We start from the raw sequence: 25,435 nt of genomic DNA on the forward strand, positions 1-25,435 counted from the left end.
AAATGTGTCTGTAAAATCCTGATTTATTAAAGTCGAGATCTGATTATCAGAACAAAATTAATTAATCTTCTGGAAACAATAAAAAGACTGACATCATTAAAAGTTTGTTTTTATTTTTGAACTTTTTTTCTCCACAAAAAACCCCCAATAAGGCCGCCAGAAGAAAAAAAAGTGAATCACGAGTATGACTAAAGTACAGTTTGGATTCCTGCTCTTTAATTGGCTGAATATGTGACTCGTTTCTTTCTGGTTTCTGATTGGTAGGGTTTGGACACCAGTGGCATCTCCTCTGATCAATCAGTCTTCATGTTTTCGTCTCTCTGAGGCATCCCAGTGTTGACTGCTGGTATGTCTTCACCATGAATACTTGCGGGCTCAACTGGCAACCTCAGATCCTCCCAGGTGTGAGCTCCACCTTCATGTTTCTCTGCAACAGTAAACAGGTGTGATGATGATGATGATGATGGAGGAGGAAGAGGGGGTCTGGTCCTGCTCTCTCCAGGCTCGCTGAGCTGTGATGATGATGGAGGAGGAAGCAGAGATGGCCTCCTGGTGTAAACTCCTTGTCTGCCATGAAAACTGCCAGACTGACGAGTAAAAGCTCTGCTGCCGTGTGACGACTCGTCCACGAAGACAGGTGGGCTGCTCACCTGAGAATCACACAGCACAGGTCAGTCTCTCACCTGAGTCAGACTGCGCATAAAGTCCTGCTATAAACAGGAGCTAAAGAGGAACCAATGTGTTAAATAGTAAAATCATGACATCAATGAAAGCTGTGTTTGAGGACTTCAGGATCTACTGTTCACCACATGACACGAGTACTGAAACCACAGGAAGCGACATCACATTCAGAATAACTCACCATGTGAAACCACAGTAACCTCTGCAGAGAGATGACACACATGACTCAGTTTAATATCTGAGACACAACAGATTTTATCATCTGAACCTGTGAGCGGAACAAACCTCAGAAACAGCAGTCTGAATATGTGATGCTGCAGAAACGCTCTAGACAACAGTTTAACATCTCAGTCTGACTCATAGCTTCATGTTTCAGGCGGTTCAGCAGAATGAACACAGCATTTATTTCCTCATGAAATTTCAAACAAAAGACTATTCAAAGATTTCTAACCTGTGGTTTAATAAAACGGGTCAAAGAGGCAGCTGTCATAGGCTTCAACACCAACTCCATGAAAGGTGGATGGGTGGATGATGAATTACATCACATTAGACCCTCATGCTCTCTGTCCGGCTGGTGTGTGAAATTCAAACACCCCCTCAGGTGTGTTAAAGGTTTTACTTCGTACCACATTGGGATGTTTTCCGAAGGCGATGGCGGGGCGATCCTCAGGGTTCTGCACGCGTCTCCTATGGACGGTCCAAAGTAGCAGAAACAGAATCGCAGAGAGCAGCACGATGAGGATAAGCACAGCGATTCCTCCTGCCAGCGTGCTGTCCACGTCTCCAAACAACTGTTGCTCCTTGAACGCACCACTTGGCACTGAAACACAGAAGTTATTTCAGTAAAAGCATCATGGGAGCTGTGAATGTGTGTGTGTGTTTATCTAATAAAGGAAACAGATCAATGTCCTTCCTACTCATCAAAGAATTAGTGATCAGTTACCTTTGACCGCTCGCATTCAGTCCCCTCTTGTAAGTAAGTAAGTAAAATTTTATTTATATAGCACATTTCTAAATAAAAGATCACAAAGTGCTTCACAAGGTATAAGACAAAAACAGACAAAAGTTAACAAAATGCAATTCTAAAAAGATGTGTTTTTAGTTGTTTTTTAAAAGTGAGTCCGCAGATCTTAAGTTCTGAGGAAGAGCGTTCCACAGTCTGGCGGCCACAGTGGCAAAAGCTCTGTCTCCCTTGGTTTTCAGCCTTGTATGCTGAATAACAAGTAGGCCCTGATCACAAGACCTCAGGGACCTACTAGGGACATAGGGCTGTAAAAGTTCAATGATGTAGGCTGGTGCTTATCCTTGAAGAGCTTTAAATGTCAGAACCAGTATCTTAAAATGGACTCTGAATTCAACGGGGAGCCAGTGCAGCTGTATAAGCAACGGTGTTACATGAGAGTACTTAGATGTTTTTGTCAGAAGCCTTGCTGCAGCATTTTGGACAATCTGCAGACTGCAGTTTTTGTTTAGACATGTAAACAGTGAATTACAGTAGTTCAGTCATGGTGAAATGAATGCATGAATAACAATCTCCAGTTCAGTATGAGATACTAAAGGGCTCAATTTAGAAATGCTTCTTAAATGATAGAAGCAGGACTGAACCAGAGATTTGACGTGAACATCCAGGGTAAGAGCAGAATCAAAGGTTACCCCTAGGTTCCTGATAGACGATTTCACAAATGTTGAAAGAGGACCAAGAGCATTCATTATGTTAGGTACATGTCTGTCTGGAGCACATACAAGGACTTCGGTCTTTTCTTCATTAAGTTGGAGGAAGTTGTCAGCCATCCAACCTTTGATGGATTCTAAGCACACATTTAGAATCTGCAGCTTAGAAACATCTTCTGGTTTAAAAGAAATATATAGCTGGATGTCATCTGCATAGCAGTGGTAGCGAATGTCCTCAAAGGGGCTCAAAATATGCCGGAGAGGAAGTAGATATATTAAAAACAATAAGGGCCCCAGCACAGAATGTTGTGGCACACCATAGGACAGGGACGTGGAAGATGACCTGTACTTAGAGACCGCTGCTTAGCCACAACCTTCTCTAATATCTGAGCAATTAACAGTATTTTTGAGATTGGTCTGTAATTGCTAGTGAGAGATGGGTCCAGCGTGGGTTTTTTTAACAGGGGGTGTATAGCAGCAGTTTTAAAATAAGCATGGACTTTACCAGACCCCAGTGAGGTGTTAACTATGGTGAGCACACAGGGACCAATAGAGTGGAAGACATTTTTGAAATACGATGCGGGTAAAATGTCGAGTGAACAGGAGGATGCTTTCATTGCATTAACTATTTTTACCAGCTCTGATAGTGAGACGGGTAAAAAGCTTTCTAAAATGACAGGCCGAGATGGCGTAGGAACTGACAATGCAGATGCTGGTGGGGACAATTTTTTCCTTACATTACTTATTTTTTCTAGAAAGAAAGAAATGTTTCACAGTCTTCATTAGAAGGAATAATGGCAGCAGGTGGAGCAGGAGTAACAATATCAGTAATAGTGTCAAATAACACCTTGTGTAATGTCACAGCTTCATGTTTGTAATATGTGTGTTTGTATGTTCATATTAACGCATGTTCTCAGGTTTCATGCTCACCTGCTTGGCCTCTCTGCAGGACTTCGATGTCCACTGAAGCTGACACTTCTTCTCCCGACTCTTCATCTCTGGCGATGACCTGCAGAGCGGACATTAGAGCATTGTTCACGGGTCAGCCTTAAGGTTAAAACCAAAAATCATCCAAAGTAATGATTAAAAACTGTTGTGTTTGTTTGATTTTTCTAGACCAACATTAAAGTGTTCAAAGAGCTGAAGGGGATTCACACTGTGAAGCTTTTAGTCCTGATCTTCAGTCTCTCCTCCTGCTGATTCTGGTGTTTGGATCACTTCCACCTGAAAGATGTCTCACTGCAGCCCGAGGCCTTGTTATTTCACAGAGATGTTTTCTTACAAATCCAAACAGATTTATTTTTAGCATTCTTTGACTACAGGGGGACTTTTCTTTCTTCAGCTTAGTTTGTTTCTGTAGAATCACACTAAAACTGAAAAATTGTACTGCAGTGAAAAAAAACTACTTTGCTGTCTTCCTATTGTCTCCTCATCGGTTGAGGCTCTGCTTTTTAACCACCTGTCACTGCCATCAGACAGGGGTTTTGCACCCTTTTTTTAAACATCTGCAACTCCCGTAACCCCCAAACCATTTGCTCAGTTGAAAGAATTCCAATGGTTCCTGAAAGCAGTGAGTCTGTGCTTTTCACTGATATTAGGGTCATTACTGTAATCTGCTAAGCATGGTGTCACAGCAGCTCCACAGAGACGTTTTTGCTGTTTGCTGTGTTGTTTTCAGTTTTATTTGCCAAGATTTGGATGTGGCGCCCTGCCTGGGGTTCCAATAATGACTCTAATATCAGTGAAAAAGCACAGAGTTAATGCTTTTTGGACCTATTGGAATTTTTCGATACCGCCAAATGTTCAAGAGTTATTGTAATATGACCTAAAAGTTCTAAAACCCAGTTTTAACAAGTTAATGTGCTCCAGGCCTCTGTTTCTAGTTTCATTGGATAAAAGTATTTATTCTCAGCCTCTTCAGCCTTTTATTCTGTGAAGCATGTCTTTAAGTTTTTAAAAACTTGTGGTGCAACTGCACTCTGTCCGCTCACTGGGTGCTGGACACCAAAAATTGAACGTCCCAGAGAAGAATCAATGTGGATCTGAAGCTGAGGTCCAGAACTTTTTCAGAGTAATCTAAACCAGGTAGCAGTAAGAGTTACTGAGGATCACCTCAGACCTCTGGGCTGACCTTGGTCTATTTTCAGCATCTTCTTCCTGTCATATGGTGCCGTTTGTCTCTCAACATGAACTTTACTGATATCACTTTAGCAGATAGCAGATGTTCCTCCATCTTTCTGTGCTCATAAGTTTATATTAGCGTAACTACCTCTCTGCAGTTAACCATCAGCTACACTTTCACTGATGTTCCAAACATGGCTGTTAGTTTCTTGCTTACTCCATATTTGAGGCACAGCTGTTTTATTTCAATCGGAACATGATGTATCATCGTGAGATATAAACTATCTAATTTCCTGATGTTAAACATTATTCTACCAAGCACACTGATCATTTTATTGGAGGTGAAGGAAACTGGACCTGGTAATGGTCACTGACCTCCTGCAGACACTGATACACACAGAGAAACCATCCAGGATAGATCCACCCTTTAAAATAATTTCAGGTTCAGCTAATTCAAACCACATCCAACCAACCTGGGATTAAAGTTAACAAACTGAAAATCACCTGATTCCCATCTTACAGGTGAAGGTCAGGCCCATCAAGCCTCTACCCCTCATTATTGCTTATTCAGACTTCTGATATTATTTTAAGGTGGAAAAATTCCACCTATAAGACCATGGATCCACTCTCTCAATGAGACATTGAGTTGGTGCTAGCAGCGGCAGCTAATCGTGATACTGGTGGTGACAGTATACTGGTGGTGTTTAACAGGTGAGTTGGTTTGATCTATGTCTAACTCACCTGTAGGATTTGTCTGTCAAAGGCGCGTAGTTGGTTTGTCTTGGCGATCAGAACCCCCTCCTTTGTGACTTGATACAATTCGGATGGAGGATGGAGCAAATAGTGGATATTTGGGTTCCTGCCCTGTGATTTGACAGTAGAGATGACTCACTGATATGATGATGTAAGTAACACAGGTAGTGTAGCATGTGTTCTTACATCAGGGAAGTCACGGTCTGACACCTGGACCTGCAACACCTGGTTCCCATAGGTGGAGACGATGGAGGCAGGGCTAGAGCTCTGGATGATGAAACCTTTGTAAGTGGTTCTGTTGAAGGCCGGAGGAAATGCGTTCTCATAGAGAACTCTGACCAGAACTGACGCCACACTGTACTTCAACCTGTCATCCACCTGGCATACCTGTACAGGTGAGAGGGAAAGTAGATGTCTCACAGTTTTCAATTCAATTCAATTCAATTTTATTAATACAGCCCCAAATCACAATATCAGTCACCTCAAGGCACTTTATATTGTAAGGTAGACCCTACACTAATGCATAGAGAGAAAAACCCAACAATCATATGATAAGTGCTATGAGTTTGGCAACAGTGGGACGGAAAAACTTCCTTTTAACAGGAAGAAACCTCCGGCAGAACCCGGCTCAGGGAGGGGCAGCCATCAGCAGTGACAGGTAGGGGTGAGAGAAGGAAGACAGTATAAAAGACATACTGTGGCCAATTGCTGTGAATGAAGCAGAAAACAGGAAGGTATGTCGTTACCATGATTGTGAGCATGTAGTTTGTTGTCAGTCGTTGATCATCTGCTGCTCTGGTTAACCTGATCTCACCTGTTGTGTTGTTGATCGTGAACCTGCCCTGATCATCACCTGTGGGTGAAGCAAACACACCTGTACACACATGTTTGTACATGAGTCTAATGGTGAGTGTGAGTGAGTCTGACCTGAGAGGATGGTGTAGGTGAGAGGAGCATTGATCCCTTTGTCTCCATCCTCTGCTGTGATTGGGCCAGGAGAAAAGTCCAGACCCACGTCCTGAAACAAAAAATAAATAAATAAATACCTGCAGGTATGTGGACAGGTATAAAACTTGTTCCCTAAATGCTGGGACGCTAAAATCTAAATGACTTGAAAATATTGTGATACTGAAAAACATCTCCAGAAACATTGGGCTGTTTTTATTGACATTTTATGGTCTGGTAATGTTTTCAGAAGCCAGTTTGTAAATAATTGCATCCACCTGGTTCCTCGGGTATTTACCTGGTGTTTCTGTGTGATGTTGGTTGTGTAGGTGGGATTCATGCAGACAGGCACACCTGGAGACACAGGTGTGCAGGGCAAGAAGTGAGGATACTGGTCATCACCATCCTCGATGTTGATGTTGAGAACAGCAGATGTGTTGAACTTGTCCACAGTGTTTGATTCCTGTCAGGTATGTAGAGGTGTGACATTATTTTCACTTTTCTGTGATAATTTGACGATCAGATATCACAGGGTTTGTTTTTTTTGTTGAATAGTCTTGCATTCCTGCTGGTTAGAGTGTAATGTCCTGTGATGACTTCGCAGTAAAATAAAACCTCTGACCTCACCCTGATTACCTGGATGTATCACCTGTCTAAATGTTACCTGGGCCCACATGATGAGCTGCAGGTGAGTTCTCGTCTCATAGTCCAGAGGTTTGTTCAGAACTACCTTTCCAGTATTGGGCAGGTCGATCCTGAAGAACTCGGCATCTTGCTGCAGGCAGACAGATGACAGGTGAGATAATAAAGAGCTGCAGCTCGTGGTCAAGCAGCAATTGGTGGGCGTTATTCTTACTGATGACGGGTCGATGATGTAGCTGATCATGTCCCCATCTGCATCAACAGCCTTCACAGTGAAAACCACCGAGTTCACTGCTGTCAGCTACACACAAAACAATGAAAAATCCTGTTTACACAGGTGAGGAAACACCTGAGGCACCTGTTAAAACGATGTACATGTGATGGATGCTCATTGGCTGGTTAAGATGAAGGTAATTTTTCTGGTTGTACCTCACTGATGGTGAACGGCTGAATTGTCTCCAACAGGAAGTTTGGTTTGTTGTCATTTTCATTCAGAATCTCCACCAAAATCCTGTAGTTACCCTGAAACAGGTGCAGACTCACCTGAGCGACTCTGAGTCATCAAATGTATTTACCGCTCAGCACAGGACCTCAGATGACTTACCTGTATGATGTCATTTTCATAGCAAATTAGCTCTGCAATGAGCACTGATCCCTCCACCTGTCAGACAGAGATCCAGCATGAGGTGAGACATTTTAAGATGTATTTCTGCTGCAGGTGAGAGGTGTTCAGGTGTACCTCTCGGTCGAGGACTCTGAACACTGAGGAGTTGAGTCTGATGGTCCGGCCCTCTAAGTAGAACCAGTTGGCGTTGCGTCCCGACAGACACAGGCGGATGGTGTTAGCTCGTGGACCTGCAGTGATGTTGATGCTGGAGATGAATTCACCTGTTGGACTATTCTCTCTGACTGAGGTGAAGATGTCGGAGCCCTCCCGACATAGGCTCGCTGAGGATGAAGCAGAGGATATCTGATGTGTCCGTGGCAGTGAGGACGATCAATAACTGATTATGGTTTCATTGATCCGGTTCTGTTGTTATCTAAAGACATATTTAAAGACAAACTTCTCAGGAGTGTCTGAAAGTAGAGAGTTACTTTTTTAGTCCTGATTAGGACTTCAGGATCTTTTTATCACATCACCTTAAACCAACCTTAGATTACTAGCCACATTTAACCAAATCATGCTGCACCGTATTTACCTCACATTCCCATTATTTTACAGTTGCCAGTTACCCAATCGAGCACGTCTTAGGACTTGGAAGGAAGCCAGGATATCCGACAGAGCCCACACAGGCATAGATCATGCTCAAAAAACCCTAATCCAACATTGAGATTCAAACCGGGAACCTTCTTAGTAACCGCTGCACCACCGTGGACAAAAAGGCACTGACGACGGCAAAGTGCCTGATATCAGAGAAAAGCCGTTTTTGAATTGTCTTACCTATAACAACATTATAAGAAAGTCTGAGAGCCACCTGCCACAGCAGCAGCCTGCAGGACCTCAACATCTTCATCTTTGACCTCCTCCACCTGGTAACACAAAGTCAGTGAGCAGTATAGGTAAAGAGCATCAACAAAGTCAACCAACCAACAATCAACACAACCAGCCAAGTTTCTCAGGTAGGGAGGGCTAGAGCCTATCCCAGCTGTCTGAGGGTACACCCAGGGGACTGTGGGAGGAAGTCAGAGTACATGCAAACTCCACACAGAAAGGCCCCAGTTGGTCAAATTGAACTTAGGAACTTCTTGCTGTCAGGCAACAAGTGTGGCTCAGTGGAATATGTAAAAAAAAAAACTATATATCTTGAAATATATTTGATATATGAAGTTATGACTGAGATGAAATGACCTTAGTCTCTACACCATCGTCTAACTGCTGTGGATTTCTCTCTAATATTGTTGTTCATCACCTTATAGTATAAAACATCTGGCTCAGCTCCGTTGAGGTGATTTGTTAGCCTGTTTGTGTGAGTTCTCAGATTCATTTCACTTGTTTCATAATCACTGTGTGAACGTAACATCTGAGCAGATTTTATCTATGAGCTGGAAATACGAACTCAGAGGTCACAGTGTAGTCTGCTGTGTTCACATGTGACAAAAAGGTCCTGAGGTGGAACTCTGCAGTGGTCAAACAGAGCTGACCTCAGAGCGGTGAACAAACAAGACGTGACCAAACTGAAAATATGAGCCCTGAGCTCTGCCGCGGTCCACTAAAATGTCACATGATCATATTTTTTATGACCTTCAGCTGCAGCTGTGGAGTCAAAACTGGATGAAACTCAAGCTGTGGTATTTTTTTTAAAATTCGGATCAGCGAGAGGAGGATCAGAGGCTGACACCGCTGCTCATATGTCTTTATCAGGTCATCACGACTTTATACGTGTTCAGCTGAAAATCATCACTGCACCTTATCCAGGTTTTATTTTGAAAGGCTCTGCTGTGTTCTCTCCATCTACATCAGGGATGCTCCTGCAGCCTCGAGGATGTGTAGAGTCTCATAAAAAACAGACTGATGATGAAGGCCTATGATTGAAACGTCCTCCTCGAAGGTTTCCTGCTGGTGAACAGTTTCCTGCATTGGTCTCCTCAACCACGAGCTCAGCTTCCTTCTCTTCAGTCCCTGTGTGCTCAAACATAAACCTCACACCTCAGTTTGATTCAAGGTCCCATCACAGGCTGAAAAAGCTTGATCAAACTTGATGGAACAAAGTGTTTAATGTTCGCCATACATGCACACACTCACGCACACTCACACACGCACAATCATAGTACACCACAGTAATTAAGTAACAGATAAAGTGACAGAAAAGTTCCTGTCTTTTTGCAATCTGCTATAGAAATGTCTTTTTTTTTTTTTTATCATGATGGGTTCCCAGCTTAAAAGAAAAGAAAGAACAAACATTTTCTGTAAATGAAAAAAAACTTCCTGTTACAGGGCAGTGCTATCGAAACCTGGAGCAACATTTCTTTGTCATTTAGAGAAACTGAAATGTGCCACCGGAGTTGTACTTCTTTATCTTATATTCAGATGACTCAGGGATTAAATGTGCAGTTAAACATCTTTACGCTGACAGGAAGGCCAGTTTCACCGGTCTGACCCCCCCCCCCCCCCCCCCCGTACGAGGCCCAGGATGTGAAAGAGTTTAACATCCCTGATCGAAAGTGTAAGAGAACAGAGGAATAAAATGACACAAATCACAAGGAGTAAAACAACACAGCGACAGACACACACGACCAGAGTTTTTACAGCCGTTGGTTCAGATCGCTGCGTGTTGGCCTGTGTTAACCCTTCACCTGCCACTTCACTTTTTCCTCTTACCAACTCTTCATCCTCACACAGACTCACCTCGCTCTCTTCTGCTGGCCTACAGTCGGCCGATGTCTCTTGACCTTGCTGCTGATTTCATCCTCATGTCATCACACATTCATGTTTCTGTGTTTCAGCCTTGATCTGTTGTTCTGCTTTGTCCCCAGAGAACAGAGCGCCTTGTCACTGTGTGTGTGTGTGTGTGTGTGTGTGTGTGTGTGTGTGTGTGTGTGTGTGTGTGTGTGTGTGTGTGTGTGTGTGAGAGAGAGAGAGAGCATTAGAGGCTTACCCGGCATTAATGAGCAGGATAAGTAGGCCAACATGCTGCAGGACTTTGAAGCAGCAGGATCCTGTTGGTTCCACCTGCTGCTGCTTTCAGAGCTTATTTCAAACACACAGAAGTAAAACATCCACATCCTTGGAGACGCTGTTTTAGTCAGTATTTCCTGTCAGAGAGCCAATAAGCTCTCAGCTGACTCCTTTATTGTTAAGTTTTGTTTGTAGAAGAAGAAAATGTTTAATTAATGTGGTGTTACAGGAGGCTCTGAGTGGGGTGGGCACACAGACAAACACAGAGCCATAAATGAACACGTCCTGTTTCACAGGTCACAGGACTGAACATGTCACATGACTATGAGTAACTGTCACTGCCATCTGCAAGGATTCTAATCTTGGGTTGAGTTACCACCTTGTCACATGTCAGAAGTTCTTTTGTCTCATTGGTTGTGGCTGCTGTCACGTGTACAGTTTTCCTCACTGACGTTCATGAACATTCAGTTTCCTGTTCGTCATATCTGTCCAGGTTCTGGTAGTGTTGAAAGCCTGAAAAGGAGGCAATTTTTCTTCCTTTTCGTCTGGTGCCGTGTTTGATCCATTCGCTTCCACATCTGGAAAGTCTAAAACAGCTGTGATTCTTGCATTCAAGCCCTTTATTTTGGCAGGAATGAAGTCGGCTAGCTCAGGTGTGGGGATACTCTTAATGGACTTAATGAAACAGTCGCTACTGAGCATGCTCTTTGAATGGAGGCGAGCATGCTCTCATTAATCAAATGACAGCAGTTTTATCGGGGAACCTGGATCAGGACTCTGAGGTCCACCCTCATCCTCACCTCCTCCTTTTTGGGCGGTCAGAGAACAGCTGGAGGAACCAATCAGAGTCAGTGACCTCTGATCCAAACATAGTTACAAACACATACACATCCATGTGCGTGTCAGATGTTTGATCACTAATCACGCTAAAAGAAAGCTTTAAGGCTGTAACCGTGGGGATGAGTGTAGTTTCACTGAGTGTATGGATAAACTGATTCCTGACCTGCACCTGCACACAAAAGAAGCCTAATCGGTTCTCTGTGCAAACAGTAATCTGTTAAAATATGATACTTTAAAAGATAAAGAGAAAAACAATCACCTGTGAAGATTTTTTTTCGAAATTAATGTTTGTTTTGTTAACCTGTCAGTCAAGCACTTTTGTGGCAGTTTCGGGCATTAACATGCTATTCCACATCCAGACACTAGAGGGCGTTTATCATACAGGTGGTAAGTGTGTGAAGCAGAAAAATAACTCTTTGTATTGTGAAGCTAACACCGCTCAATGTGTGTGTGCTGTTTCTGTTCTTTACCACGGGTTAGTAAATATGCATTAACATTATTGAAGACTAGAGAGATTACTTACTAAGCTTACTAAGTGGAAAACTTAGTAAAAGAAGTGCTTTGTTATGAGAATTGTGTATGAATTGTGATTTTTGGCTGTAGCTTACTTGATGCTAATGCTAGCAGGCTTGGCTTAATGTAGAATAGTGTGTGTGTGTGTGTGTGTGTGTGTGTGTGTGTGTGTGTGTGTGTGTGTGTGTGTGTGTGTAAGTTAACCTAAACCAAACAAGAAACTGCTGAACTACTGCTGAGCTCAACAGTTTTCATACTATGTGGTATTTTTCTGGCTATGAAAACATTTTTGTACTTTAATGCCGGCTATTAGTTAATGAAGTTACTTTATCATTAATGGTGACTGCCTAGGTTCAACTCAGTAAGAGAGCCCCCCATTAAAAGGAGCATTGCACTTTATATAGTTTGTAGATTGCATTAAAACAGTAAGTTTAAATTATTTTTGTAAAGGAGGTGAAAAAATAATAAAAGAGGTGTCACATTGTCAGTTGATTAAAAAAAAACATATCATGTAAATTGTTTAGTGCCATAACAAGTATTAAAACAGTTAAAAACAAACCAATTTATTATGTTTAACAAATACAGTTAAAAAGGCAGATGGGAGGACAAGTGTGTTTATGTTAATTCATTTTTTAAAAGAATGTGTTTATTGTTGCACTTTGTGGTTGTAATATTATTAATGGACTCAATAAGCCTTTTCATTGTGTTTTGTCAAAGTTGTGGAAATCCTAAGAGATTCATATAGTCTCTACCCCAGGAAAACTATGACCATGTCTTACACTATTACCATGTCTTGTAAGTGGGACTGAAGCAGAAGGCCATTGGTTTACATTCAGTGTAGTAATACCTGCAGCCTGTTCATAGATACTGTTGATAGAAAACGTGTGTCATTTGGTTCCTCAAACAGGGAGTAATTTCACAGCTTCATCGATGACATCGAGCATCATTTTCTGTGCAGAGTAGTGAACAGAGTCGCCGATCAGCCCTGAACCATCACGTTTCATTCTGATAGCAAACGGCAAGCTTCAGATATTTCTGACTGTTTCAGTCTGCAGATGGGAAACCTGACCGATGAGCTCAGATTACAAACACTCAAAACACCAAACCATGCTGGGAGAGTCAGCGCCACACACGGTGCTCCTCTTCTTCTTCTTCTTCTTCTTCTGTGGCCTGACTCATGTCAGTGACTCATTGCTTTCACAGTGGAAAGGACCTGCTGAACACACTCAGGTGTGAATCCTGTGATCAACACTGTGTGTCCAGCTGTTCTTCTCCACATTTAAAACCTGTTTTAAAACCTGGAGCACCCCTACCCTTCACCATTATCCTGCACCTTCGTCTTTCTCATCCTCATCTTTCCGCCTTCAGCATTATTTAAAGGTTAATTTGTCCGGCTGAGCTGCTGTGTCTTTGTTCTGCTGCTCTGACCTTTATGTGGATCTCAGATCTGTTTCTGGTCGTCTGACCAAGGCCAGAGCTTCCTGTTCCTCCTGAATGATCATTTGGATATGAGATAAGTGAGAGGAAGCTGAAACAGCGATCCTGCTGCAGGGAGGTCACTGTGTACTGATCATGGAGGTGATCCAGCATTGAGGTCATTAGTACAAGTCTGGGAAGATCTGCCAGCTGTGTTCATGTTCCCCTGAAGGTCCAGTTTTTAAAGCCTAAGTAAAAGCTGATTTTTGATCACAGTGAGTCCCACTTACCCAACATGTTAACAATGTTAACTATGGTAAACATTCACGGTTTCAGAAACTAGACTACATTTTAGGTCACCTCCAGAGGCCTCAGGGTTCAGGTGTTATTACATGCATGTCCGCAGTACCTCGGTGGAGGTTCAGTTGTATATCTGGTAAATCAGTCCTGACAGGACATGTTGATGTGTCTCTCCTCCTTCAGCTGCTGCTCAGCAGCTTCTTCTTCATATACTATCAGGCCTGAAAGCCTCTGTCAGCACACAGAGAGCTGTTCCTCTAATTTTCAGTCCACTTCTAGTGTCATTTTCATGCCTCAGTCTTTCCTCCCTGTTTCCCTTCATTAAGAACAGCCTCTTGACAGCTGAGAACAATTCTGGCGAGACTTGAGTGAACAGTAGATGATCAGCTGAAGGTCCAGATCATCTCTCAGCTCCTCTGTCAGGTCTTTGCTGGATTTTTTTTAATGACTTTCAGATCCTGTTCATCTGTTGTAGAAAGGTTTAGCCCTCACACTTCTTCTGTACATATTTCTCTCTTATTTTTAGGGACACACTGCACACCATGCTGAAAACCAATTCCAAGTTGTCAGCTAACAGCTCTTGTGGAATCACCTTGTTGTGTTTGTGTGACATGCTGCTAGTAATAAAGAGCCTAAAGACACAATTTAAACCTGGTTCTTTCCTCAGGTGTCTATTATATGCAGACATAACACTGGTTCATCCTTGATTTAGGAGCCTTTTCATGCTTGATTGATTCAGAGGTCAGAGTTCTGTCAGGGTCTGGGTAGTTTTCCACTGCATCGGTTCCTCCCCTCTGGGTGGAGTCTTTGTTTTTCCTCACCTGATGGCAATTACACCGGCAGTATTTATGACCTGCGCACAACTAGTCTTCGCCAGATTATCTGCCAACTTTAGTCAGTTCTCGGCCTCACGTCTGTACCTTGGTGTATCATCGTGTGTACTTACCTTATTCCTCTGTTTTCTCGTCAGCATCTGGAACCCACCTACCAAGTCTCCTCCGTACAAGCTCTCCTGGATTCTGGTTTGCAGCTGCCGGTAACGTCTCCCCTTTCAAACTGCCAGTCTCTCTGGCCTGCCTCCCTGCATTTCACACAGTACTCACCTGAACCTTTGTCTCCTGTCTTCCCCCTCCAAGCAACCTCCACCTGCAAGCACGTAAGGCAGCCCAGTGTAATTATTCTCGGATTAACAGCTCTCTGTTGGATTCCCGTGACTGCTCTCTCCTCTGTTTCAGTGCCCTGGCCAGCCAAAGTTTCCCCTGCCCAGTCCCTGCACCCAGTCGTCACTGCTATCTAGTCATAGTTTTGTTATGGTCATAGTTTCTCTTGCCTCAGACGTCTAGTTTAATTTCCTTAATAATAGTCTAAGTTTTCTGTTAGCTTCCAAGCGTTGTGAATAAAGACTCTTTTGTTACACCGAGTCCATCCCTTTTCCACGGGCCACTGTGCCGTGGCAAGTTCAGGCACGCAAACTTCTAACACACAAAAAACATTCCAATACAAGGACTGGTCTAAAACAGTGAAAAGCAGCCTTTAGAAAGCTGCAGAGCTATTGCTCAAGAATACTTTAACAATACAGAAAAATCTGGCTGCTTGGATTATAAAGTAATGAGGGGTGGCCCAAGACTTTTGCATACTGTGTTTCAGCCCTTCACTCATTTTTATTTCCAGCATTTGTTCATGTTTTTATGGTGTTTTCATCACTGCTGAGCATGAGTGTGTGTTTCAGCTCTCAGTTTGTTTTGCAGAGGGTGGCCGAGGCCCGGGTGTTTGTACGGGACAGTTAATAAAACACGGCCTGGGAATTGGTCTGTGAAGTGAAGAGCTGCTGCTGTCTGTGTGCTGTTCATGCTTCAGCTACATCACAGACACCCTGAGTCTGCAGAGTCTTGATGAAGCTCAAAGCTGAGATAGAAAAGCTCTCTGTTTTACTCTACATGTTTTTATTGAGTAAAACTAAATCAACACACAGATGAAGCAAAGTCAGCTCCACAACTTAGTCATTTGAGCAGAATAAAGCCCTCTGATTTCCAGATGGACTTCTGAACACCCATGTTTATTACATGTGTGGATGAGATGCTCCCCATCACCATGGTTACCTCTGGTCATTAAGGGGTCTCCCCACTCTGATGAAGGAGGTCATCACATCAGACTGTGATGAAGCTACTTCAGAGACACACAAACTCAGATATCTGCAGGAGTGCTCTGACAGGTGCAGGCAGTTCCACCCACACAGAGGGGTGTCATTACTTTAAAACAAAAGGTGAATGAGCAGCTTCACTGACAGCCTGCAGACAGGCGATGCCTTGGATGCGACGAGCACGAGAACAGGTGAACAAACTGGAGCTTCTCTGATGAATCAGTGGCTCTGGGCTGCATCCTGACTCTTCTTCTGCATCTTTTTAATGAGCTGCCAGACCTCCACCTGTGACATAAAACTCACCTGGCCAAGACCCCCACCCCCAGGGCAGTCACATCCTGCTGGGTATCTGCTGTTACCCCACAGATCAGCTGCTCCCATCAAACAGTCTTTAATCTCTTTATTGTGTTTGTTCAAATGACACAGAAGTTTGCTCAGCTACATTTCATCACCTTCATGCCACAGATCAGAATACTACAAACACCATCTGTCCTCAACGAGCTTCACCACAAAACTGACGGAAACATCCAGGTCCACATGAAGCTCTCTGCTTCAGTCACAAAAACACTGTACAAACAGTCAAAGTAAATTCTTATGAGCTGCAAACTTTAAACACGGAAACAGTCAGATATCAGAAACATGTTTGCAGGTTTTATGCCTCTGGGCTGTAACATCTCCAAACTTTGAAAATAAGAGCACGCACACATTAAAACCTTAAGAAGTCTGAGAGTGTTTGAGTCGAGTTGAGTTCCACGCTGGGGCTTCTTCCTGTTGGATGTTGATCTGCTTTCACGTCTGACAGCAGAGCAGTTTGTGAAAGACGTTCCTGAACTCTGCATTGAAGGCCGTGTAGATAATCGGGTTGACAGCGCTGTTCACATAGCCAAGCCAAGTTACCACGGAGATGAGTGTGGGACCAATGTTGCATGACTGGCACAAAACTTTGGTGACATGGACAACAAAGAACGGAGTCCAGCAGGCCAGAAACACACCTGAGACACAGAGAGAGAGTTTCAGTTCAGTTTTGTTTATATAGCCCAAATAACAACAACAGTTGCCTCAAGGCACTTTATATTGTAAGGTAAAGACTCTACAATAATACAATGAAAACAAAGAAAACCCCAACAATCATATTACTCCTTATGAGCGAGTGTTTTGGCGACAGTGGGAAGGAAAAACTCCCTTTAACTGGCAGGAACCTCCAGCAGAACCAGGCTTAGGGAGGGGCCGCCATCTGCCGTGTTCGGTTGGAGTGAGGAGAGGAAGACAGGACAAAGACTTGTTGTGGAAGTGTGCCAGAGATTAACAATTAGAGCAGGGCGATATGGCCAAAAATATTTATCACGATATATATTTGAAAATTTGCGATAACGATATAACTGACGATATAATTGATGCGAGACAAAATACAACTCCACAACATTACTAGCGCAAAAAGACAACCTTCCATTTATTTTCACTTAAACAAGATACTGGTTTTTATGTACATTAAAGCTTTATAAAAATGTAACAGTGCAAATGCAAATTCCTTGCTGAAAGTTTAACCAAAAGGCATTTCCAGTAGAAATGGGCTGACATATCCTGAGCATAACCATGTATAATATCCACTGAAGTTAAAAAGAGGTGCTTTGCAACTAGGGTTGCCAACTCCCTGAAAAATAAATAAGGGACACCTCGTGGCCAGGGCCGGGCGACCCAGTTGTCTTCACCCTTCCCAGTGTGGTGAATTTTCTAGCTCTTTTTTTGTGTGTGAAATTATTTTTTTAACCATTTGACTTGAAGTTGATTTAAGTACATGCATATTCTATTCTTTGTGATATGAACACATGTGAAACAAATGATCATTTAGCCATTTATTTTTAGCTCAAAATGACAACATTAACACAGTAAAACAGGTCTCTTTCTTAAACAGAAGCCTGTCATGCTTAACTTTTGAGAATATAAGTAAATCTTTCTTTAAAAGCACTCTGTCCTGCTTAACTTAAAATAATAGAAAACAATAGAAAGAAAAATATTCTTGTAACAGTGCACATTTAGTGCATTTAGTACAATTGGCTTCAGTTGAGGTATTATTTCAGCTTTTCTAATGCTAATCAGCTGCTCCTGTTTGTAAACCCACTTGTTCCCATGATTACGCATCTTAACTCATCATCATTATTCATCTATGTATTACTTTTATGTATTAGTCATCTATTTGTTGTAATCATCTATCCTTGCAGTTGTTTATTACACAAAATAAGTTATATTATCACACTTCTGGCCACATAGCGCTGATATTCACTGCACATGCCCATATTAACGTTTTCCAGCCAGGTGTTTTCCTTTTCCCATTCTTCCCTTTCTCTGAGGGGAACAAACATTGCTGCTCTAATGCTGGGCTCACACTGTGCGATTTTTGGCCCATTTTGAGCCGATTTTTGAGTGATCGGACCGATTTTGGCCTTCATCGTGCGTCGTGTAGTATACGTGGGGTAACGAGAAGTGATTAACACCTCACGACCAGCTCCCGATCATCAATCGCTCGTGAGGGTGTCACCACAGGCGCTCACACTGCTCACGCGCAAACGTAAACGTTGGTGAAAAAGATGGAGCAGCACAGCTGTGCAGCGTGTGATCTGGACACAAGCGACGGAGGCACAACTTGTAGAACTTTGGAAAGCTCATCCGAGCCTTTTCGATGTGGCATCACAAAATTATCACGACCACAACAACCGTGAAAATAGTTGGATTTACACTGCTGCTCAATCACAGCTGCCTGATCAATGTTTTTCATTAGCAATTTAGCAAAGTTGATGGTAGTGGTGTGTCTGTGTGAGTGAAAGACAGAGAGAGCGAGCGACAGATTTTCTGTTATAACCTTCATGTTATGGAGGCACAGTGTGAGCACTCAGGTCGCATCAGAGCATCGGGCGGTATAGTGTGAGAGTACATTGTGACATACGAACTTCTAACCCCTGCGAGTCAATCGTGCAGTTTGAGCAGGAGCTGAATAACGTGACTGAAAAAAATCGCACAGTGTTTGCCCAGCTTTAGGTGTACTGTCATCCGAGACTTGCACCGCAGAGTCGGCGTTTGTTCCCCTGTTGGCCATGCTTCTTGTTGTGGTCATCTGTTGTCTTCCGGTATTTTCTCCGCAAGCGACCTTTCCTCGACCAATGAGATGAGCGGTAATCTGAATTGTCATACTCGAATTGTCATAAGTGTGCTGTCAGCTCATTGGTAGTGATGGGCAGATGAAGCCCCATGAAGCACTGAAGCTTTTCATCCAATTGGTTCACCCCAACGCGAAGCTTCATGAAGCTTCATTTGCTCTAGCAGGACACCTACTGGACGTAAAAATAATAGCTGGCATGAATTTGAAGAGTGTGGCATTTTGCACACAGCCTGTAAATGTCAACAACAAAAGGAGTGTGTAAAACACCTATAGTGTAGTGATGGCAGTATACTGTGTATATTTATGCTGGCAGTATGGAAAATGATTATTTGCGGCAAAGTTCGAACCGCTTCATGAACCAGTCACGTGGTACAGCCGGGCAGCGAGGCTTCGGACGTCATCATTTTCAGCTCCTCCCATAAATGAAGCAAGCCTCGATACGCGCTTCGCGGAAACGCCCCCTCCATTACTCGACACACGCTCCGAAGCCTCGATACAGAACGTCCCATCACTACTCATTGGTCACAAAGCAGGAGAGGGGCTGGGAATTATGTTTTCAAACAAAGTGTTAATTCCATAAACATTTATAGACTACTTTTGATTCTCACTGTATTACGGGACAAAGTGCGTCCCTTATTAGCTCAATACGGGACGTGTACTTTTGTTTCGAAATACGGGACGATTCCGTATTTTAAGGGACGGTTGGCAACCCTATTTGCAACATTAAACTGCAGTGTGCAGTACGTATTTTTTGGACCATAAGGTGCACGGGATTATAAGGCACATTAAGCGAAACAAAGCAGTCAGATAAATCAAACTTTATTAAACTCATTCTTCTTGCTTCCTCCATTTCTGTACCATTGATTCCTTAATGTTGAATTCTCTGGCAGCTGCTCTATTCCCATGTTGTTGCAGTATATTAATGACTAACCTCTATTGTGGATGGATTATCTCAGTTGTTCTCCTGACTGAAGTTTGGTCCGTTTACAGCATCCTGCCATGCGATTGCATTTGTCTCTAACCATGAAGAACCTTCACGTTCACTTTTATAAGTGGAAAAGTGTTAGTGTTCGTCCTCCAGCTTCACTGTTTATGTTATGCTAACATAGCTGTGTCGCTAGCGATCACGTAGCACATCATTATATACCAGCTAGCCCAACTTCAGTAACCCTACAAACGTCACTGCTGTTTAGTTTCCTGTCTTCATTTATGTTGGAAGTGATAGCAGAGGTGTACGTTTGATTTTTTTCAGAAATCTCTCAGTCAGAACATGCAATATCATGCTTAGGTAACTAGCGAAACTAGCGAGCTAACTTCCGCTAGCTTCCTGCTAACTTCTAACTCCGTTAAATGTAATAACTTTTGTTTTCATGGATGCCTGGAAGTTAAACTTTATAGTTACACCTGGTAAAGCAGCAATGCTGATCGTTTTATTAAAGATGAAAGAATTTAGACAGTTTTTAACTCTTAAGTGATGCTGCAGTGTTGTTTGACCTGAAGCATACGGAGTTTAGGACCCAGATTACTCCCAGATTTAAGAGCATCTTAGTCCGACAAATATGACAATAACAACGGCCGCTTGCATGTTCTGCAAAAAAAAGTGCTTTGTTGTGTATCTGACGGACAAACACCAAACCAGTTCCACATCACGGAAGTTGCACCATTTTTACAAACCAATTCTGGTTCATCAGTTTCACTCAACAATCGGCCATGTGCGTATGAAAACAAAGGCACTGCGCATGCGCGTTTTACTCCCATTCTATCGCGATATTTCATTTTCCTATCGTTGCCTAACATTATACCGGTATTACCGTGAACGGTATAATATGGCCCAGCCCTATTAACAATGACTATTAAGTTTGAATTTTGAATAAACCTGGTGAATTACATTTTAGGGAAAGAAGTTTAAATTCACAGAGACTCCAGTCTTCCTGCAGACCAGTTTATCCAAAATGACTCCTACCTCTGTTTTTACTCAACACTTGATCTGTTTGATGTTCCTTTGAAGCTCTAATTGCATGTTTTCTCTTTAACTAAATCCTTCACACCACCTTCAGCCTCATGGTTTTGGATGAGCTGTGAGTGTTAAACACTTTGTGGTGTGAATTAAAGCAGTTTCCACAGAGATACAAGAAGAGGTTTCTATTTTTACTGAGATTCACTCAACAAAACATTACGGTTAGTGCAGAGACGTCCAGCAGAGACAGCTCTCGTTTAGATGAAAAGACACAACAACAAGCCGTGCTGATGAGCTTTTGTGTTCACATTTATCTCAATGTCCATTTCTTAATGCAACAACTTTGAACATAATGATGTTTGAAACTGTGTCTGCGCTCATTTGCTTGTTAATAATAGTTGGAAGTTTCTGACAGATTGAATTCTTGTCTGTAAACCTGACTTATGAGACCTGGTTTCTGATGCACTGGCTCTATTTGGGTCGACTGATCCTTCAAAGTTAAGGATGTTGCAGATCAATACACAGTTTGATCACCTCCATCCTCTGATCAGATGTTTCTGTCTGACTTGGGTGGTCTTCTTTTGGCACTGCACAGCAGAGCTCATTTAATGGTTTGATGAAGAAGATGTGCACTCTCCACTAAAACATCAAATGAGGGAATGTTTATGGTGCATTAACAGCAAATATAAAGTTTTTTACACAGTGCAAGTCCAAACCTTAGATCTTGCTTTTACACAGAGAAAGTAAAAACTATTTGAGTTAAGTAAGGTAAAACAGGTTTGGTGTGAATGCACTGTAAGAGCTGAGTCAAAAGAATGTATGTAGACCTTCAAAGCTGTTCTGGCCCCATGTGTTCTAGTTACACTTCTGAGAGCTTTAGTTTTATAGAAATATCTCTGGAAACGTTAGACCTGTTGCTGCTTCAAACCTCCATTTGTATCAGATTTGCACCCACTTCAGAAGTAGACCTCCTTTACACTTGGATCTGCCTCAGAGCTGGGAATACAGTATACAATGAAAAAAAAGAGTTTGTTCAACTTTTTTGTACATAAACTGTAAAGTCAGTATTTGGTGTGACCACCTTTATTCTTCACCAAACCCAAAGCTATCTTAGGCTGTTTTTTCCTAACCTTTCTTTCTTTCAGAACCAGGTACGACTTCAGATCTGGTACTACTCAGACCTACTACTGGCTTAGAACTGGTCTTATTTTCTACCTGTTTGTGTCTTAGACCTGCCACTATTTAAGATCTGGTCCTACTTTAGACCTGCTACTTCAGATCTAGCCCTGCCTCAGACCTGATACTACCTTTGACCTGATCCTGCCTTAGACCTGTTCCTCCCTTAGATCTGGATCTATATCAGACTTGGTCCTACCTTATACCTGTCACTACCTTGTCCTGGTGCCTCACAGTTGGACTGGAGAATCAGCTACAACTATGAGAAGGAAGAACTCTGAGGCTGGTCCTCCCCATAGTTCTAGGCGATTCCTGTCTCAGATTTAGTCCCACCTAAGACCTGGTTGAACTAACACCTGGACATGAGACTCACCTACAACCACGGGCAGGACCTTCATTGCCTTGCGCTCACGGCCGCTGACCCTGCTGGTCTTGCTCTGCCTCCTCCCCTTCTTTTTTGCAGCGCTGCCTTTCAGGCCATTCTCTCGACGGCTGCCACCCTCCCTCCTATCCGTGGGGTCACCATCCGACAGGCTGTCCATTTGAGTCGTCATTGGGTCACTGTCCGCCACCACTGCTATACCATCCTGGTGTTCCTCCATTACCGGTGTCACTGAGGGTGTTGCCATAGACACGGTGGAGGGAGACGTGGGGCTGAGCCCGGGGGGCGCTGTATATACCACTTTTTCTTGACTGCCAGCTGTCGTGGCTTTAGCTCGCCGTAGAGCTGAGCTGAGCTGTAAAGAGAAAACTTGCCGACCAGCCCGGCCTGCTTGGGAGCGGCTTCGCCCACTCCAACGCCGCAGGCCTCTAAACATCCAGTAATAGAGGAAGAGCATGACAGGACAAGGCACAAAGAAGGAGCAAACAGACGAGTACACCACAAAGCGATCGTCCTCTAATTTACACACACTCGGGTCACGATCCGGCACCTGATTCAGACCAAAGATGACAGGACTGGCCACACCCAGTGACAGCACCCAGGTCGCTGTGATGAGAGCCAGCTGACGAACACTGAACTGGTTCCTGTTGTACTTCAGGGGGACCACCACTGCGATGTACCTGCAATAGCAGAGAGACAGAGGAGGTTTTAGGTTTATAGGCAAGTATTTGGACTGACTTAAACCAAGAGATTAGTTTTTATACTGATCACAGGGAGAATCAGACCACATATAACAAAATCCATCTCTACAGGCACTCTACAGGGGCAGAATTACCTCAAGAGAGCAGCAACGACTCATCCAAGAAGTAATAAGAGACACCAGAACAACATCCAAAGAATTGCAGGCCTCACTTGCCTCAGTAAAGGTCAGAGTTCATAACTCCACCATAAGTATTGACTAGGCAAAATGGGTCTGAGGTCAAAGAAAAAAACACTGCTGACCAAAAGGAACATACTGGCTTGTCTCAGTTTTGCCAGAAAACATCTCGATGATCCCCAAGATGTGTTTTGGGAAAATATTCTGTGGACTGAGGAGACAAAAGCAGAACTTTTTGAACAAGAGTGTCCTGTTACATCTGGTAATGAAGCATTTCAGGAAAGGAACATCAAACTAACAGTAAAATATGGTGTTGGTAGTGGGCTGTTTTGCTGCCTCAGGGCCTGGAAGACTTGTTGTGTTAAATGGAACCATGAATTCTACCAAAACATCCTGAAGGAAAATGTCTGGGCATTTGTTTGTGACCTCAAGCTAAAACGCACTTGGGTTCTGAAACAGGACAATAATGCAAAACACAACAGCAAGTCCACCTCTGAATGGCTTAAGGAAAACTAAAATGTAGACTTTGGAGTGGCCTAGTCAAAGCCTTGACCTGAATCCAACTCAGATGCTGTGGCATGACCTTAAAAAGGTGGTTCATGCTAGAAACCTTTCCATTGTGACTGGATTGCAATAATTCCACTGTAAAAGTGCCAGTTATTCATTGCAGTTGTCGCTGCTAAGGGTGGCCCAACCTTGTATTAGCATTAGGGGACAATCATTTTTTCACACAGGGCCATGGAGGTTGGGATTTATTTTCCCCTTAATAATAAATACCTTCATTTAGAAACTGCATGTTGTGTTTACCTGCATTATATTTGTTTAATATTTAGATTGGTTTGATGATCTGAAACATTTAAGTGTGACAATCATACAAAAAGTAGGAATTCAAGAAGGGGGCAAACACTTTCAAACCACTATGTGTGTGTGTGTGTGTGTGTGTGTGTGTGTGTGTGTGTGTGTGTGTGTGTGTGTGTGTGTGTGTGTGTGTGTGTACTTTTTTCTGATTAATTCTGGAAAATGTTCTATACTAAGAATCTGGACACTGGATCCCCTCATTAGCTCTCAGGTAAACTGCAGGTGTGGGCAGAATGAGGCTGTATCCAAAATTGTGTGTGTGTATGAGGTGTCACCGCAGCCTCTTATCGGCTCAGAGGCTCTAAATAGAGACTGTAGCACCACTGGTAAAAATAGGTTTGGCGCCTGTAATCTCTGGCATATTTGACTCACTGAATTTCTTTTTCTCAACACTTTGTGTCAGTTGGTTCATTAACAGCTGCTGTCTGTAAAAATCAGGATGAAGTCACGTGTTATCTCATTAATGAGGTGTCAGCAGTGTGACTACAGCGACATGACTGAAATAAAGTTACAATGTGAGAAGAGAAGAAGAGCACACTTTTATTTAACGTGTCTCTTCATTAAAATCTATTAAACTGACTGAGGGACACAGCAGGTCACATGACTCTGTGATGAGGAAATATTTCCATCTCAGACAGTTCAAAATCTTAATTACACCTGCAGCAGATGTGCTAATGATCCTGTTACTTTGACCTGAATCCACAGCTGGACTCACCTGTCTACGCTGATGGCACACAGGTTTAGGATGGAGGCAGTGCACAGCATCACGTCCATGGTCATCAGAGCATCACAGATGTAGGTGCTCAATGTCCAGATCCCCCCCAAGAACTGCACACAAACAGAGAGAGGGCCTTCAGGTAAAACTGGGAGCACACCTAAGCTCAGAGCACACCTGAGCCCAGGCGGCTCAATCACACTGACCTCTGAATAGACGTAGAGCGGCAGCACGAGCACGGCCAGCAGCAGGTCAGCCACCGCCAGGCTGATGATGAAGTAGTTGGTGGCGGTTTTCAGAGAGCGCTCAGTGAGCACGCTCAGACACACCAGCACATTCCCCAGGATGATTACCAGGATCAGTGGCACCCCGAGAACCAAGGCCAGGTAGTTGTATTCCTTCAAGTCTGGCTCACCTGGAAGGGCACCAGGTGTCACATTGTCCATGATGGAGGCCCTAAGCACAGCTGCAGGGCTTTGCTCAACATCTGGACATGACACAGTTACTGTGTTATTGCTTCTTCGAAGTAATCTGAGCATTTAAACCAAGTACTCAAAGTAAGGCAGACTTACCTTGCTGCTTCCTGTACCGTCCGTGGTTTCAGGTGAGTTTCAGTGTCAGCACCTATTTGCTTCAGGTCTTTCTCTTTGTTCATCATTGTTGTTTTCTTCTGCAACT

The 25,435-nt window shown here is 43.2% G+C and overlaps 2 protein-coding genes across 2 annotated transcripts; both read right to left on the reverse strand.

Annotated features, from left to right (window-relative positions):
- Positions 1-16: 16 nt before the first annotated feature.
- Positions 17-10,431, reverse strand: cdhr5-rs (cadherin-related family member 5, related sequence). The gene is made up of 16 exons (XM_085386806.1): positions 10,160-10,431; positions 9,221-9,433; positions 8,255-8,343; positions 7,553-7,761; positions 7,418-7,474; positions 7,243-7,335; positions 7,028-7,114; positions 6,836-6,946; positions 6,470-6,634; positions 6,154-6,244; positions 5,973-6,079; positions 5,413-5,613; positions 5,215-5,337; positions 3,283-3,361; positions 1,308-1,501; positions 17-650 (listed from the first exon to the last, which is right to left on the reverse strand). The coding sequence occupies exons 3-16, from the start codon at positions 8,325-8,327 to the stop codon at positions 294-296; spliced, it is 1,947 nt and encodes a 648-aa protein (XP_085242932.1). The 5' UTR covers positions 8,328-8,343; positions 9,221-9,433; positions 10,160-10,431; the 3' UTR covers positions 17-293.
- Positions 10,432-16,049: 5,618 nt separating this feature from the next.
- On the reverse strand, positions 16,050-25,227 carry drd4-rs (dopamine receptor D4 related sequence). Its single transcript, XM_085387327.1, has 4 exons — positions 24,964-25,227; positions 24,758-24,870; positions 22,299-22,987; positions 16,050-16,630 (listed from the first exon to the last, which is right to left on the reverse strand). Exons 1-4 carry the CDS (start codon positions 25,201-25,203, stop codon positions 16,428-16,430), a joined length of 1,245 nt encoding a protein of 414 aa, XP_085243453.1. The 5' UTR covers positions 25,204-25,227; the 3' UTR covers positions 16,050-16,427.
- Between the last annotated feature and the right edge of the window lie 208 nt (positions 25,228-25,435).

Source organism: Rhamphochromis longiceps, linkage group LG17 (genome assembly GCF_057381845.1).
Source record: "Rhamphochromis longiceps isolate RC_006_pf linkage group LG17, R_longiceps_female_GT1.1, whole genome shotgun sequence".
Taxonomy (NCBI): Eukaryota; Metazoa; Chordata; class Actinopteri; order Cichliformes; family Cichlidae; genus Rhamphochromis; species Rhamphochromis longiceps.